The 19,444-nt window shown below is 41.2% G+C and overlaps 1 protein-coding gene across 1 annotated transcript in view; it reads right to left on the reverse strand.

Moving 5' to 3' along the window:
• The window catches only part of LOC136872169 (cubilin), a 59,972-nt gene extending 43,253 nt beyond the window's left edge, over positions 1 to 16,719 (reverse strand). Inside the window, exon 1 of the mRNA XM_067146007.2 lies at positions 16,531 to 16,719. Coding sequence (XP_067002108.2) covers positions 16,531 to 16,719 — 189 coding nt within the window. The remainder of the gene's footprint in view (positions 1 to 16,530) is intronic.
• Between the last annotated feature and the right edge of the window lie 2,725 nt (positions 16,720 to 19,444).

Here is a 19,444-nt window from a genome sequence, read left to right on the forward strand (position 1 = left end):
GCATGCAACAGATGTAACGCAGTTCGGAAATCAGTGGAATGGATTTTAATATGTGACAAAAAGGAGAAAAACGAACAAAAATTGAACTATACAATACTATTCCTTTTTTCTCACATATTTAATGACAAATTCAATTGAGAAAATAAAAATATCCATTAAAAGATTGTAAAACACAGTATAAACCAGAACGCAGGTCAAAATTTTAACAAAATAACCCAATCGTGACAAAAGCAGACAAAGGTAATGTTACAGCAGTAATTAATGAAGGTAATTACATTCATAAAACGCTATAATTATTGGAAACGAATAACATTTAAAAATAAAGAAGGACCCCAATAAGAACTTAAACAATAAAATAAAATACTTTACTGAGAACATACGTTTTACTGAATGATAATCGATAGCTGCAGTCGCTTAAGTGCGGCCAGTATCCAGTATTCGGGAGATAGTGGGTTCGAACCCCACTGTCGGCAGCCCCATTGTCGCCATAAGACCTATCTGTGTCGGTGCGACGTAAAACCCAATAGCTGAATGATAATGAGAAACCAAAATAAACTCCCATGAATCCACGTTGCTCCACTTTAAAGTATCTTCCGAAGATCCATTAAGAGAATCACCCCATTAGGCATCCTGTCAATTGTTGCACCAGTCCGATTTCGGGCTTCAAATTTATACCCATATGTTTACAGGAACACGCCATCATTGTGAATAGCAGATCAATTTCTAATACATTATGGGCTGTTGCTAAAATACAGTCAACAGAAATTGACAAGGACACTATACGTTAATATCTCATTATGTTACAAACATGTATTCAAATATTCCAATAACAGAAACAATAGAACTCATAGAAGTTTTCAAAAACCAACTTAAGTAAAATAGAAATAAATGAAACCATAAGTTTATTGAAATTAGTGTTGCAAAATGATTACATTATTTTAAATGTAAAATGTTACCAACAAGATAGAGTTCTCTCTTAGCTTATCTACAGTATATCTCAAATTCGTGGTGTATGTTCAGTCTTCAGCCCTAAGGCTGGTTGGATCCTCAACAGCTCCCCCATCAGCTGACATAGATGGCCTAGGCATCACTGAAGAGGCGTACTAGGGAAATGAGGAGTGAGGTAGTTTCCCGTTGCTTTCCTCACCGTGCCAGAAGTTGCCATTACATATCAGTCTGCGAAGCCCAGTGAAATGCACGCACCAACCGACCCTATGAGCAACATTTTCACACCATTCATAGCAGGGACTGGCTGCAGAAGGAATGGCATTACTAGCATCACTCATAACTCAGTCACTTTCATATTGTCAAAGCCAAGGATAAAGCTGAGACAGATCAATGAAAGTAACAAAATTGCTCTAGCCCATACCAGAAGACGTAGTGCACTGCACTAAGGTTCTGCCAGCGAAGGCATAAATTCGTGGTAGGTATTTAAAATTAAATGATGAATTTGAGTCATATATCAGCTAAAATGCTCACTACTCCCGAGAATTTTTGGTTATTATTAATTCACTAGATAATCGTATTACATTTACCATGGAAAAAAGAAAACAATAACAAATTAATTTTTCCCACCTTGCTTTATCAAATGATGAAAATGATATACCATTTGATAGGAAGCCGATGCAATCCATCACCACGACAAATACGAGCTCTGATCATCCAGCAACTCACAAGCGAGCTGCGTACAATAGTTTTGTCGATAGAGTGTCAAATGACCCAGCACATTAAGGAAAAAGTAAAAAAAGAAACTAATAAAACATATAACAATAGAGAAACTCTCGGACATCATACGGAAAAGAAGGAGCGTGTTATTCGGACACATCCTGATAATGGACCAGAGGAGGTCAACACTGCAATAATACAGTTTCTTATGAACAAGAGAACCAAACTACGCTGGATTCAAGAGGTACAAAGGGATCTAGAAGAGATGGGAATACAGGAACCAGAGATATACTACAGAGTGATCTTTAAATAAAAAATTCAGGCTTGCACAGGTTTTCAGGACAGAACAAGACCAAGGACAAAATCATCATGGAGAGAAGAAGATAGTTGCAAAATATGAGAATGAAGGAATATTGGACAAGGAAAAAGACCCGAAGAAACGAAGTTGATATGAATCAACATGGTCCTCAAATCACCAAAACGAAAATAAGCGAAGGAAGAGAAAAGAGAATGGTTATGACCCAAAAGTTATTGACAAAATTATACACAGGCACGAAAGAAAATATGAAATAAAAATAAGTACAAGCTATATGCGACATTCACAGACTTTGGAAACTAAATTTATAGGATTTCTAACAATTTTAGGAAATTCAATGTAAGTGTAACTTGTAGAACTAGTAACACTGCCCCACAGAGAGTTTACAAGCCCGATGTGTTAAATGAAAAGTATATGTACAGTAACTCGGGAGTATACAGGCTCACATGCAGGCACTGTAATACAATTTATATAGGAAGAACTGGCGGGACACTAGCTTGGCGCTATTCAGAACATGTCAAGGCCATGCAATATAACAAATGAATCAATCTATATACGAGGGCTATTTCTTCAACCTCCGATCGGCCGCGAAATTAAAACAACAGTGAGAATCTGACGAAGCGTTGTGCAGATGTGTTGCGCAGTGTCTCTAGTATGCCTGTCGACCGCATCACCACAGACTTGTCAATTCTGAGCACGTAGTGAGCACGTAAACGTGCCTAGGACAGTAGAGTCTCCCGCCAAGTGTGAAGTGCGTGCTGTCATTCAACGTCTTCACGCTGTCGTGACCTACCTGTCCTTAGAGACTTCTCGTAGGTTGGTCACCAGGCCGTTGGATGTTGAAGTATTACCTGTCCTGCCGAGCGGAATGTAGGGAGGTAATTGTAGGTGTGACTACGTCCCGCAACTCACGAAATGAAAGAACGAATAAACTCTACTGTATTTTATTACCTGAGACAACTAATTTTACTATATACAACATGTACAAGTTCTGAATATGTCTATCTGAAGAGAGAGCGAACTTGTTCCACGCGCCTACTTCTCTACTACGCGTATCTCTGAATCTTGCCCTGCGGCACGTATGTCCTAATGACACGACTAACTGGTGAATTCCAGTACCCGTGCGTTGTACCCATGTGAGCAACACCGCGGGTCTGGGCGTAGCCTATGAGTTGTACCGCTATATGAGCGGCACCGTGAGTCGGCGTTGCCTGTGATTGGTACCCACTATGTGAGGAACACCACGAGAATACCGGCGTCCGTGACTGGTACACTTACGTGAGGAACCTTACCGGTTTGCGTTGGCTATGAGTGGCGCCATTGTGTGAGAAACACCATAGGTCTGCGTTCCCTGTACGAATTGCAATACTTGTGAGTAGTACCATCTTGTGTGGACCACCGTGAGTCTTCTCTACTTTTGATCAGTACCCCAAAATGACAAATACCATGGTTCTACTTTACTCGCGACATGTCATCATCATCATCATCCGTTTACCCTCCAGGTTCGGCTTTTCCCTCAGACTCAGCGAGGGATCCCACCTCTACCGCCTCAAGGGCAGTGTCCTGGAGCTTCAGACTCTTGGTCGGGGGATACAACTGGGGAGTATGACCAGTACCTCGCCCAGGCGGCCTCACCTGCTATGGTGAACAGGGGCCTTGTAGGGGGATGGGAAGATTGGAAGGGATAGGCAAGGATGAGGGAAGGAAGCGGCCGTGGCCTTAAGTTAGGTACCATCCCGGCATTCGCCTGGAGGTGAAGTGGGAAACCACGGAAAACCACTTCGAGGATGGCTGAGGTGGGAATCGAACCCACCTCTACTCAGTTGACCTCCCGAGGCTGAGTGGACCCCGTTCCAGCCCTCGTACCACTTTTCAAATTTCGTGGCAGAGCCGGGAATCGAACCCGGACCTCCGGGGGTGGCAGCTAATCACGCTAACCACTACACCACAGAGGCGGCCCTCGCGACATGTACCATGTGAATTTAGCACCCCTTCAGACATCAAGCATCATTGTGCTTTATAAATGGTCCCTTGGTCAGTAATACTCTAATTAACTACCTTATTTTTGAGTCTGATCCACTGTTTTTGTTTGTTTGTTTGTTTGTTTTTGTATTTTTTAGGGTTCATGTCCATCCATTCATTCTTCATGACATTTTTTATTTTATTTTAGTCAGTGGATGAAACTGAAATATTTGTTATTTCATTTCGTACCATAGGGCCCGATGACCTCATAGTTAGGCCCCTTTAAACAACAAGCACCATCATCATCATCAATGATTATTGTTACATCGATTATGAGAGGACGGCTGAACCGATTGGCATCGTAAAGCATTCTGACGAAAGCTCTTGACCTGTAGATTTGCAGAGTATCTTTGAAAGCATAGACATTTCTTGCTATGTATTTTAAATTATTAAAGAAAAGTGCAGTATTCTCATTGGTCAAAACGCTCGCTAGAACTTCAAGGCCGTCTGAACCTTGAGAGCGCCGAGTAGGTGACACGACAGGGAACGTGAAATGGGGTAGGCAATTATGAGTAGTCAGACGTCTTTGGGTATGAACGTGCCGGTGGATTTACTCCTCATTCAGCGCTCACAGCAGTGGTCTTCGCTCATCACTCATTATTCAAAGACGCACATACCGAGTGGGTGGCCCTTGCTCTTTCTTCATTAACGAGAAAACGTTTTCCATCCAGTTACGAATGTGCAGCTTTCACGAGAAGATCGCGTTGTGTTCTTTAAATGTATGGTATGCAGTTGTTCGCAGTTACCTGTATACATAAAAATTACGTAGAGCAGCAGTAGTGATGATGAATTTACGGTAGCAAGCAAATAGTACTTGATTTCAAGTTCTGACAAGGGGGTATTCCTTGCTCGTCGCCACCGATTTCGCTCAAATTTATAGAACATGCAGGGCTTAGCTAGAAATGAAAGTACCCGAAATGAGAACTCCAGATGGCCAAACGTATAGAAAATAAAAATAAAAATGTTGACGCGGCTCTCGCACCGTATAAGCCACTTACGGTGAGAGCGTACGCCGAGCAGTTGTTGGCATAGGAGTCAGAACTCGGACTAGTAATTCGATGGTCGTGGGCTCGACTCACCGTATGGAGACTGTTTTTTTCTGTCAACTTTTATATTATTGATTTTCCAATTACGCAAAGAGGTGAATAATTCATTTTTTTTATTTTTTTATTTATTTTTTTATTTATTTATTTATTTATACGCAAAAGACATAAAAAAGGTAAAAAATTGGGATTTCATTGTCAGACATGTTTCTACCTGCGCCAAGAATGTATTGTTTGTGTACAGCCGCCAGGAGCAAACTTCACTTGTCAGGTGAAAACGAATCTTACAGCGAAACGACTATTCACGTTTATGGCACATTTCCCAAGGAGGGGAGATACCCAATAAAGGAGAAAAAAAGATGAATTTCTGTTTGATCACGTCGGAAAAGTTCGCAACTCCAAATTTTCTACAATTGTGCGCTCATTAAAAATAATTACTTCCTATATGCCTTTTGGATATAAATAAATCAAATTAATTAAAATAAATTAATAATATAAGAATTGAAAAAAATGTTTCCACACACGGGGAGTCGAACCCACGACCATCGAATTACTAGTCCAAGCTCTTACCACTACGCCAACTACCGCTCGGCGTGCGCACTAACGTAAGTGGCTTATACGGTGCGAGAGCCAGGTCAACATTTTTATTTTTATTTTTATTTTCTATACGCTTGGCCATCTGAAGTTCCCACTTCGGGTACTTTCATTTCTAGCCAAGCCCTGCATGTTCTATAAATTTGAGCGAAATCGGTGGTGATGAATAGGGAATGCCCCCTTGTGAGCAACTGATGATGATCATGTTTGTTGTTTAAAGGGGCATAACAGGTAGGTCATCGGCCCATAATGGTACAAAGTGCAACGAAACGAATATTAAAACTTCAAAATACAGTATATCCACTGACTAGAATCTAAAACGAATGCTGATGAATAAACGATAGTGAAACAAAAACGATCAGTGGGTCCAATTCACAATGTTTAAATTACTTTTTTTTTTTTTTTTTTTTTTGCTAGTTGCTTTACGTCGCACCGACACAGATAGGTCTTATGGCGACGATGGGACAGGCAAGGGCTAGGAGTGGGAAGGAAGGGCCGTGGCCTTAATTAAGGTACAGCCCCAGCATTTGCCTGGTGTGAAAATGGGAAACCACGGAAAACCATTTCCAGGGCTGCCGATAGTGGGGTTCGAACCTACTATCTCCCGAATACTGGATACTGGCGTTTAAATTACTGGGATGATGTTCATTATCTAAAGGCGTCCAAAATTCAGGTACAAATCACTGGTAAAGGAGAACCATAATGTTCCTCCTATAGTGGTACTAGTCACAGGTAACGTAGACTCATGGTGTTTCCCCCATGGTGGTATTAATCACAGGTAATATACACCCATGGTATGTCAAACACAATGGCACCCCTCACAGGTAACACAAACCCATGGTGTTTCACACATAAGGGTTCCACTCACAAGCAACGCAGGTCCATGGTGTTCCCCACATTGCTAATCATAGGCAATGTAGACCCACGGTGTAATACGGTAACGCCCACGGGTAACAACTCCCATGGTGTTCTTAACATAATGGAACGATTCTCAGATACCACATAGTGGTACTCATCACGGGCGCCAGCCAAACCCAAATGATAGGCATAGGCAGCGCAGACCCATTCTGAACACAGGGGAACCGACACATTCCAGCGCAGTGTTATTGCACATGGACATTAGTTCACACAGCCGAATACCCCCCCCCCTCCTCCACCGCCACGGTGGAATACACACGATAGTGCTAACCACAGGCAATGCCTAGACCCGTGGTGTTCCTCACATAAGGATGCTACTCTGAGGTAACATAGATCCATGGTGTTCCTTACATGGTGGTACTAATCGCAAGAAAAGTCGCCCCATGGTGTTTCTCACGTAATGGTACTAATAACAAGTAATCTGACGGTTCTAAAATCACCATCACTTGGTCGCCCCTTTCAGTGACCTCTTACAGTAGGCAAGGGATACCGTGGGTGTATTCTTCGTCCGCGTCCCCCACCCACATTGGGGTTGTGTGTTTGGTCCGCGAGAACTATTTTATTTCGCTCAAGTCCGGCGGCAAGCCGGCTATAGGATCCCCCTATCCGCCACATCGGACGCGCCATGTGCGAGTACCCACCTCTCTCCCCTGCTACGCCAGCGTAGTAGGTTCGTGGGATCCAATTAATAAAACAAGGGAGAGATTCGGTGAATTCCAAGATTTATACTAGGAAGTGAAGAAAGATCCATAGAAATTTCACGACTGTAAGAATGTTAATGCAGACATTTCAATGTCCGACTCTTGGATGAATGGCCAGCGTTGAGGTCAACCGTTCAGAGGGTCCCGGGTTTGATTCTAGGCTGGATCTGGGTTTTAATCGCGTGAGATTATTTTTTCTAACTCGCGGACTGGTTGTTTGTGTTTGTCCCAACACTCTCCTCTTCATATTCAGAGAGCACACCACACTACCAACCACCACAGACACGCAATACTGATTACATCCCTCCACGTAGGGTTGGCGTCAGGAAGGACATCCGGCCGCAAAACAGGGTCAGATCCACATGTGCGACACATTTCGCACCCGCGACCCCACCGGTATGAGAAAAAGAGGTCGAATAAGATTAAGAATGCAGACATGTCGATATTTGCTAAAAGGAATTGAAGGCAAGATAAAACCACTGAAGGACAACAACTAACATATCAACCCTATATCCACTGAAGAAAAACTGGTCATTACAATAACGTACGCAGTAATAATGTAATATTATTCTCAATTTCAATAAAGAAATCCGTACTTTATCGAAGGGTTACATTTGTAGAGTATAAATACATTAGTAGACAAATAAGTTTGAATGGCGTTTATAAAAGTAGGAAAGATCACAATATGAAGATAAAGTTGGAATTCAAGAGTACATACTGGGGCAAATATTCGTTTATAGGAAGGGGAGTTAGGGATTGGAATAACTTACCAAGGGAGACGTTCAATATATTTCCAATTTCTTTGAAATCTTTTAGGAAAAGGCTAGGAAAGCAACAGATAGGGAATCTGCCACCTGGGCGACTGCCCTAAATGCAGATCAGTATTGATTGATACTGATATTGATTGATAATATAATATTAAACAAGTAGCCTTCTAATTTAATATTGATATTTTACCTTCAATGAACATACGCCGATAATATTATGAGTATGTGGCCTTGGCTTTGAGCCAGCCAATCACAGATCAGGAGTCAAGAAGCACATCGCTCTAAAATCAAACCGAGGGATGAGTGAATTGCCGGCATGAACACCACTAATGAAACATATGGGTTTGTTTTGCATCTCTCAGCTTCCTGTGTGAAGATAAAGGAGTGATCAGCGCTGAATGAGAAGTAATGCACCCGGAATATTCGTACCCTTACTGATCAGCTGTACTTCGTGGACAGGAATAGCCGCTGTTTCGCTCCCCAGCAGTAAAAACAGCGCACATTATATTGAAAATTCCTCTAAATTTAAATGAGAATTCAGTAACTGGATTGAAATTAAATTTCAAAGCAGCTGAAGATATTCGATAAGCACGGCTCAATATGAGATAAATCCCCAATTGCAAATAGTCATTCATTAATATGTGTGAATCGACTTCTATCATAGGTAACGAGATTCCATTCCTTCTGGTGCGAAAATTATTGTTCTTGAAGTAGATTTCATAAAGGTTTTGCTGTTTTGCCACATGCTTATTGCCAAACAATTATTTCGAATTGAATTAAATAGTCTCCTCTTTGACCCTTTCCCTGGTTCGATTCCAGGCCGGGTCGGGGATTTTAATCGCTTCTGATTAATTCTTCTGGCTCGGGGACTGGGTGCATGTGTCCGTCCCAACACTCACCTCATCATATTCAGACAACATACCATATTACCGACTACCACAGAAACACACAAACGTGATTACATCCCTCCAAATAGGGTTGGCGTCAGGAAGGACATCAGGCCGGAAAACAGCGCCAAATCCATATGTGCGACACAGTTCACCCCCGCGACTCAACAGGTGTGGGAGAAAGTGGTAGCAAAAGAAGCAGAAGTCTCCTCTTTGACCCTGCTTCAAAACACGCTGCTTACATAAAAATATGTGTGCAAAACTACATAAAATGGAATTCACTGATTTTTTTGTAAGAAATCGGAAACGGCGACTACACTTCTGTAGAAGGTGACGGATCAAATATTATTGAACTACAAGCCAGAATTTCAGCACCTGATGATATCGTGACTGAAATTTATAGCAATACGTTCATTTCTGCGAGAGATGACATTATTTTTTCGAAAGTTCACATTCTTAACTAATTTTAAAGTCATTGGGCTTATATCCGGTAGTTCAAAACCATACGCTTCAACAGATTAATACTGAAGATGAAAGCTAGCTACTTCATTTTCCTGCATAATTCTTGAATTCCTTACAATTAATTGTTTGCCTCCACATATTTTTATTCTAAAAATTGGAGCCATAGTTATGTTCTTTAGAAATCAGAACGTTCCCGAACGGCTCCCAAACGGAACGAGATTAGGACCTCATTCTGAGAAGTACTACGTATGTACGAAAATTGTTTAGATTTTGAAATAATAAGTGGAGATAAAGCTGGACAGAGAGTTCTAATCCCTCGAATTGCCTTATCAATATCAGATAAAACACTTCCATCTTCTTTCAAGAGATATCAATTTCCAATTCGCTTCGCATTTCCTATCACTATCAATAAACCTTAAGGGACGTGTGGGCCCTATTTACCTCAGCTATGGCCGGTAAATGATGCAAAGTCAAGAGAGAGATATTTTAAAGTTGTAATAGTGACAAAAGTTAATTGTACAACGAATGCACCGAGCAAGTGGCTACTTGGTATGAGTCACGTAGCTATCAGCCTGCATTGGGGAGATGGTGGATTTGAACTCCGATGTCGGCAGCTCCGGAAATGGTTTTCTGTGGTTTCCCATAATCACACCAGGCAAATTATGGGTTTGTACCTAATTAAGGTTTCCTTCCCACTTCTAGCCATTTCCTATCCCATCGTCGCCGTAAGACCTATCTGTGTTGGTGCGACGTAAAGAAATTGTCGATGATGATGATGCTTGTTGTTTAGAGGGGCCTAACATCTAGGTCATCGGCCCCTAATGGTACGAAATGAGACGAAATGCAATGAAAATACAAAAGTACATAATTCACTCACTGACCAGAAGTCCAAAACGTGATGATGAAGAATGAATCGATGAATATGAATGTAAAACAATCAGTGGATCCGACCCGCAATGCCTCACCTTCCCAGAAACTATATTACTGACCAAGGGAGTGCTTCCAAAGCACAATCCTGAATCAATGATGCTTGTTGTCTAACGGGGTTCAATATCCAGGTGAACGGACCCTCATAATAGCACTTATCGCTAGTAAAGTAGAACCATGGTATTTCTCAGGTTGCGGTACTAATCAAAGGTAGCGTAAACTCACGGTGTTCCAAACATCATGGTACTACTCACAAGTATTGTACGTCGTACAGGTAACGCAGACCTCTAGTGTTTCTCACATAATGGCGAATCTAATAGGCAACGCAAACCCATAGTGTTCCTCACCTAGGTGTACTAATCACGGGCGCCGGTATTCCCGTGGTATTCCGCATATAGTGGGTACTAATCATAGTTAACGAAGACCCACGGTGTCGCTCATATTGTGTTACTAACCACAGGCAACGCCCAGACCCGTGGTGTTTCTCACTTAATGGTCCTATTCACGCACAACGTAAGACCCGTGGTGTTGCGCATTTAGTGGTACTAATCACAGGTACTGGAAACCCACAGTGAACCCCGCTCTACTGCTACGAATCACAAAACTATTGAATACCTAACATAGTGGTACTACCCGCAAGTAAAGGCGACCCATGGTGTTCCCCGCTTGATGGTACGAATAACAAGTAGTTTCATGGTTCTGATGCAATCATCCCCTGGTCGCCCCATTTAGTCTCCCCTTACGACAGGCAGGGGATACCGTTGGTGTATTGTTCGTCTACGTCCCCCATCCACAGGGGGTAGATAAAGAGAAAAATGAATAAAAAAGTAGGGATCCGTCACTTCGAAAAATGAAGTAACGGACGAAGAAAGGCAAGGGCCACGAAGGGCGTGAAAATGAAAGATTCCCTAGGCCTAGCGTCGAGGCCGGAAAAGAAAAAGTGTTGACCAAGGGAGGTCGGACAGGAGAGATGAAAGTGAGGAGCCTGGCACAAGTAAGTGGAAGCAATACCAGGACTTAGCTGAGGTCCCCGTGGTCGCCAACCCACGCTTCCCAAGTTGAGAGCCCTTGGGGCCCCTTTTAGTGGCTTCTTACGACAGGAATTGGATACCGTGGGTGTATTCTTCGTCTGCGTCCCCCACCCACAGGGGGGAAAGAAATTTGTAACGAAATAAAGTAGGTACAAGGAATGTCGTATACAAGGAAATAAATAAATATTTAGCGCATTTACCGTCATCTCTTGACGAGTTTCAGCTACTTATTCTTCTTCTTCTTTGTCTTATTATTATTATTATTATTATTATTATTATTATTATTATTATTATTATTATTATTATTATTATTATTAATGCCAGCCCCATGGTGTAGGGGTAGCGTGCCAGCCTATCACCCGGAGTCTCTGGGTTCGATTCCCGGCCAGGTCAGGAATTTTACCTCGACCTCAGGGCTGGTTGGATGTCCACTCAGCCTACGTGATTAGAATTGAGGAGCTATCTAACGGTGAGATAGCGGCCCCGGTCTAGAAAGCCCAGAATAACGGCCGAGAGAATTCGTCGTGCTGACCACACGACACCTCGTAATCTGCAGGCCTTCGGGCTGAGCAACGGTCACTTGGTAGGCCAAGGCCCTTCAAGGGCTGTAGTGCCATGGAGTTTGGTTTATTATTATTATTATTATTATTATTATTATTATTATTATTATTATTATTATTATTATTATTATTATTATTATTATTATTATTATTCGTAGACTCATGCTGCTCCGCAGCATTCTTTACTAATGGCTCAGATAACTCGTCTTAACACGCCTGTCGTAGTCATTTTGTTTCCCAGCACTTATCAATAGTTTTATGAACATTTAATACCGGTACATAGATCCAGTCGTAATGTACTATTATAACACTCCTTTCCATACAATGTTAACTGTGCTTCGACAATTCGAGCGGATCTGGATCTCATCATATTCAAATGATCTTGCCCGAGATAGTGCAACATATAGTCCTCTCCGTGTAAGGACGTACCCTAAGGGTGCAACCTTACCCTTTCTCCCCTGTAATATTAAGATATTGATTTATGGTTACTTTTCTTGCTGCTGGGTCTTTTTCAGTGTCGGTAACCGTACAGTTTAGGGACCCTACTTGCCGATACGACGTCTTACATTTACCGTTAATCTGGCACGTTGGCAACGTTCAATCACTGCTCTAGCGTGAAGTGCGTGTTGCCACCGCATCGCCGTTGAAGTCACTAGTGATACATTTGCGAGAATATTTAAAGCATATTTTCTTTTTCTGTGGGATTGTAAATCTATTTGGCTAATACCAGGTAAGTAGGATTGTGGCATGTTCGGATAATGCATTTAATAACATAGTTTGTGTGAAATGATGAAACTGCTCAAATACGTCAGTCTCATGTCTAGATTTACCGGTACATGAAATAACTCTTGCGGGACGAAATTTTGGCAGTAGAACTTATAACATTATTATTTTCAAATCCGCAGTGAACTTGAAAGCTGACCTAAATTCCGTTCACGGAGCTTGGCACATTAGTATTCCTATATGTTTCCTGATAAGCTTGAAGATATAACCAGCCTGCAGGCTGAAAATATGCCCAATAATCTCTCTCCTTACTGGTTACCGGTATTGAAGAGAGAAGGAAATATTCGCGCAAAAGAAAGGGAAGTCATTGGATGTCTGGAACTTTCGAAAATCACACTGCAAAGACTTATTAAATAAATTGCATCGTTTAACACGCCCCTCTTTTCAAGAATATGGTTATAGTACGCCTACTGTATATCAAAATAAAGACAGATAATTGAAGTGAGAAAGTGTGTTTATTTCCTTTATTTCTCATTGAGGAGATATTCATAATTATCTTGATTTATTTCATCTTATCTTTTATCATTTACTAGGGTAGGGAAACATTCATTAATATTTACATTGAGGTTAGTTTGTTATGGTTATGTCTGATGATTTTAATATGTAACCAGGCAGGTTGGCAGCAGTGATCAGCCTTTACAAAAAAGAGAAAAGAAGAGCATCGGGCGGCGATATTTACTTTCTGGGGTATTTCCTTACGTGGCAATTACTATACAATCGGCCGTGACTGAATATTCTCGGGTAAGTGGACACCCACTTTTCAAGTGTTTGTCCCTGCTCTTTATTAATACTCATACAGAAGGTAGGGCGACTTGATACCTTCCCGTCTGTGCATACGTCGAGTGTTTCCTCTTAGCAGCATGTAAGTCAGTAGGAACGTTCTGCCATCTGTTGAGTATACTCAGAAGCTGGGGAAGGTCAGAGAATCAAAGAGTATCTATCTAGTTCTTCCATCATCAGAGAAAGTGTATACTCTCTGGTTTCACAGGTAGTTGTGTGTCCTTCGCGATCTCAGCTCTGCGCCTGATAGCTCCGCAACACGCCGCAGCCCGGATCTTTCCAGACTCGACGAGGTGACTGCAGTGCCAGTACCTACTAATACAGTATTAGTAGGTACTGGCAGTGCGCTTGCTTATGACGTCAGCCAGCGCTATAAAAGGAGCAGCATTCCGCTACTTCCCAGGACTCCCCAGTGTCCAACGCCAGATTACACTGCAAGTCGAACACGGAGGCTATCCCTCTTAAACATTATCGAACAGGTGGACTGAATTCAGGTTGTGAAGTTTCACCTCTGGCACTGCCTCACCTCCCGCTTCCTGTAGCCACGTCGAGCCCTGATGCCAGTATTCTACTCATCCCTCAGTACTCACTTATGCTCCGACATCAACATTAGTATTCTACTAATTGTGAATATTTATGTCAGTTCCTGACAGCCTACGGCAATTACTAGCATTCTATTAGTGCGAACTTTCATTGCAAGTTACACTAATAATTCTACAAGGCAGATAGTTTTCGACTATCTTGAACTCTCTCTTATTTGACAGACTATCTCCTCAAGATAGATTCGTGTGTATATAGAACTCTCATGTGTATAAGTGTATATTTCAACAGACCCTCAGTCTACTGTTAATATCATCATTAATTGCGTGTAAGTTCATCCAGCTTCAAGAGAAGTTTAGTTATATTTATGTACATATTGTGTAAAAAAACTTATTGAAGCAATAAATTTATGTTGTGTTTCTGTATACCGAATCCTTGTATACAACAGTAGTAATCAAACATGGCTGAATTAATTGACATTACTAACGATGAAAATCACAAATATCAGAATACAGTATTAATGCTAGTGTTAGTCGTTTGCAACCTGCTAAGTAGAAAATGTATTACAGGTTGATTCTGCAATTATTGGAGTGATAATTTAATGATATGGTTTTATGATTACTCAAAGTTGGCTGATCTTAGATACCTACGAATGTCTCACGATTCACCGGCAGGTAATTCCGGAGAGAATAAAATAGAAATAAAGCAAATCGGCCCAACGGGATGGACGGATTTGCCAAATTATTATTATTATTATTATTATTATTATTATTATTATTATTATTATTATTATTATTATTATTATACCGGAAGGTACACCCCTACGCCACACTTTTAAATCTTGCGCCAATAAAACCTCGTCTATAGGAGAAACACAGAACTTAAAACTAGAACTCCTTAAACTTTTGCTCAGAAGATGTCACTACCTTAATTTTGTGATTATGAAGTTGCCAGTACTGTGTAAATTTCAACTTGTTTTTTTTTCCGTTCTTCAAGAAGTTTGGACATTCTCTCATAGATTTCTCTACTAAAAAACTATGATCATGCACCCTGGTGCGAAGTGAAGGAACTTTTTTGAAGAAATTTTGTACTCATAAGTTCTTTTCTTTACTAAATTTCGTTCATTCTTCTGTGGGTTGACAATATTTAGCTTTTCCTTCCACCAGTTTTGAATTTAGCCAATCCAGAATTTCTGTAATTATTTTCCTACCAATCATAGGCTTCTTCTTCGATTTGGTGTGTAACTTTAAGCTAGCCAATGAAAGTAAGAGGGTGTGACTTGATTATTCATGAAAGGTCTCGAACTTTCCCCGAGGGCTTATAAACTGCGGATTTTCATGTCTCTTGGCCACTTGATCAACATCTACCTAAGTGTGTGTACGTGAAGCAGGAAGCGGAGGCGCCTCTTTCATCAGGCAGCAGGTCTTCAGCAAGGTAATGGCCGTTTAACATCTTTATTTCTTGCTAGCTCAGCAGTTTAACCCGTGGGAAAGGTCCGAAACCTTTACAATGTAACCTACTTTTCTAAACATGTAATTCTCTGCCGGTTTATGTAAAAACTTCATAAAATCTGTAACTGTAATTCCGGGATAGAGAGTGATTTACCCTCTCGAGCTCCCCTTCATTTTGGTTTCAAGTGACTACGTTTTGGCAACTGATTTTCTTCTCTTCCTATATGTTTTAAAATTTATTTCTTATACGGGTCACCTCCATAGTTTGGGAATAGCCCCTGTTTCATCGGCCTTGTGCCCGTTAGGTTTTAGGAAGCTACATAGAGGAGTGCAAATATTCGCCACCCTCCTTTTTTGTTCGGGCCATTTATTTAACGGTTATTTCTTTTACTCGAAGGCCCTGTAGGTTGGGTACGAGATACCCCTGTTTCAATGTGTAAGCTGGGCCATGGAAGGCCAGAAAGTGTAAGATATTTTTGGGTGTTGCCTTGACTAGGCTTGAAAAGCTGAGAGCGTGTTTGCTCTTTTCAAGTATTGTAGAAGTGCCTCTAGGAGGCTTGACCTTGTAAATTACAGAGCTAGTGCTCCATGTATTGAGGGATGTTCTGCCCTTGCATAATATGGTGCTCCTTGTAAAAATAAGTGCGAAGCTCAGGAATTGTTAAGTGAGGACTTAAACCACAAGTTCTGTTTATACCAACAATCTTGTCTTAACTAGACTTGTCTTTTGTTACTAGTACCTGTGATTTTGATACTTGTAATTTTTACAAAAGAAAAAAATATATAACCTTTGTTAAAATTTTAAATTAACTTTGACTCTGTAGTTAGACCCATTCATCCCGGCACCTTCTTTCATCTCTGCTGATCCACCAACCACGGTAACAATTATTATTATTATTATTATTATTATTATTATTATTATTATTATTATTATTATTATTATTATTACCACATTACCACGCGAATCTGACCACATAGTAATCTTGTAAATGTCTTGTCTTTTAGCAAACAAAATCCTAATTCTTATACTGACACAAAAGCAACATTTATGTTGGAAATCGTAGGCTAAGAAATACCACCCACCTGTTGATTCTGAGTGGAGCAATTGACGAGGGATCTCGGTGTTTGGTAATTGTATCCTACCACCTGTTGCTCTGTAGACACTCGGAGTGAAGAACTGATGGGCACGGTAGACGTCCACACGCCGTCTTCCAAAACAGGAGTAAACGATGGCTCCTCGAATAAATACGCTGACACGGTATCAGCCGACATGGCCGTTGCCAAGGAAAAAATAAGCTGCAGAAGGAGAAGCAGCATGATGACGCTGGGAACGTGCACTGGCCGGGAACTGATAAACTTCCAGGATATATAACACAAGCATGTATAGGGCGGTGCTACAACCATTACAGGCTAATATTGACTAGAGGAGCGGCTGCGAGGAAATGGACTTCCTTTCACACCTTTCACATTTGTGCTGTAAAATATCTGATTTCATACATGTTTAAAAGAGAAAATAGTTAAAGCTACAGAGTAAAAAGAATTTCACAACTGCTCATCGTGCTAAGTTCTCGTGTATGCCGATATTTAAAATATATTTTCAATAATTAATTAACCCGCGAGTGGTCGCTATATGAGATTTTCTCTCACATTATTTTTTATTGTGATATTACTTCACAGTGATGAAATGGAGGTGACTGTTCCCTCTTCTAGCTGAGTTTATAACTGTCGTGAGTAGAGCGATTAACATTTGAAGGGTAAGCACCCCCTCCCCTAGTCAGAACAAAGGTTCCTATATACCCGTGCGCGCTGTGTGAGAGTTTCTCTCATCGCGCGACCAATGGCGTTGGTGTTACGTTGAAATGGAGTGGAAAACTTACTCCTGTTGTACACGTTAGTATTTGTATTATGAGCACTTCTTGTTTTTGAAAATGTTATTGTGTTCAGAAACCTTGCTTTTTACGTAAATGTTACTAGATACCATGCACGTGTGAGATTTTTTTTTTTTTTTTTACAACTCCAGGACGGAAGTTATTTTTATGTACATTGCATGTGTTATTTTAAGTAGCAATTTTTGTCTTCAATAAACAGCTAATCATTTCATATTTATGTCCGGCTCCATGGCCAAATGCTTAGCGTGCTGGCCTTTGGCCACAGGGGTCCCGGGTTCGATTCCCGGCAGGGTCGAGAATTTTAACCATAATTGGTTACTTTCACTGGCACGGGGGCTGAGTGTATGTGTCGTCTTCATCATCATTTCATCTTCGTCACAATGCGCAGTTTGCCTACGAGAGTCAAATCAAAAAACCTGCACCTGGCGAGCCGAACTTGTCCTCGGACACTCCCGGCACTAAAACCCATACGCCATTTCATTTTCTTTATTTCATTTTTATCTAAAATATATAAGGTATAACTTGCGTTTGATTTCAGTGGTAATATTCAGCCTTTCGCCCCACAAAACTGTGAAGAATGTCACATTTATTTTAATGTGAGAGAAAGTCTCACGCGCGACCACTCGCGGGTTAATTTCATGTTGTAAATCTCATTCGGTATTGACAGCTTTCACTTTAGAAATACAAGGGACAAGGTATAGACATGTTTCGGCTTATCTAAAAGCCATCTTCAGTAGAAAGCTAAAATGTTACGTATATATACACAAACAAGTAAAACACTCAGAACATTGTCTGGACTTAAAAGAACAATGATTATGATTAACACATTTAAAAATACGTGTTGATGTTGAGGTAAAAAGGAAGTCCTCTAGTATAAACTCCTTTGGTTAAAGTAAAATAACTGCATAGGCCTTTTTCAAATGGAAAATCTGTCTTCCAAGGCGCCGATATTATGTTAATGGAGCTGCTGAATTCAATTCGTCGAGTGATATCTGAGGGTTTCACAATTGTGTTGCTCGAAGTAGTGAAACCGTGAATTAGGAGATATGAGTACGTGTAACCTGCAATGGGGGAAAAAGAGGGCAATGGACGGGTGATACAAAATAAAACATCGCGCGAAGTGAATGTTAATTAATGTAATTGTTTATTGTTTTTTACGTCCGGCTAACTATTTTAACGGTTTTCGGGGACGCCGATGTGCCGGAAGTTTGTTCCACAGGAGTCCTGTTACGTGCCAGTGAATCTGTTGACACGAGGCTGGCGCATTTGAGCACCTTCAAATACAACCGGACTGACCCAGAATCGAACCTACCTATTTGGGGTCAGAAGGCCAGCGCCTCAAACGTCTGGCCCACTCAACCCGGCTCATATATTTTTATTACTGAGATGAATTAATCACAGAGAAAATAGTGGTGATTATTAATGGGTCAAGGGGAAGTACAAAGCGAGAAACACCCCCCTTTAACTCTAACTGAGGCTAAAAGGGAAGAGGTCCGAATTTTGGAAGAACATTGCAAAAGAAAATGAAGTAGTGATAAATAGCGTGAAAAAGGAAGAACCCCGGGGCTTCGCGGATCTAGTGCCATCGGTATCGGAAGAGGAAAGGAGACTGGTGTTGATCAATGCTTTAAGAGGATTTACAACAAGGCAACCATTCTCTATATAACACTAAACAGAGAGAAAAATGGAAGGGGTCAGACACTTCAAAAAATGAAGGTATCATCCAAAGAAAGACAAAGGCCACGAAGAGCATGAAAATAAAAGCCTCCCTAGGATTTGCAAACCTAATACCGTCGGTGTCGTGAGAAACAAGAGTTGACCACGGAAGGTCGGATAGGATAGATGAAAGTGCGGAGCCTGGCACGAGTAAGTGAAGTTGAATGCCAGGACTCAGTAAGGGCCCAATGGTCGCCAACCCACTCTCCAAAGTTAAGACCGTCTGGGGCCCCTTTTAGTCGCATCTTATGACAGGCAGGGGATACCGTGGGTGCTATTCTACCACCACCACCACCACCCACAGGGGTTGAGAACAGGAGAATTGTGATGTTGGTGATAATTATTGATTTAAGGAGAAGAATAACTATTAGACAGCCACCCTCTCGTAAATA

Source organism: Anabrus simplex, chromosome 4 (genome assembly GCF_040414725.1).
Source record: "Anabrus simplex isolate iqAnaSimp1 chromosome 4, ASM4041472v1, whole genome shotgun sequence".
NCBI classification, from domain to species: Eukaryota; Metazoa; Arthropoda; class Insecta; order Orthoptera; family Tettigoniidae; genus Anabrus; species Anabrus simplex.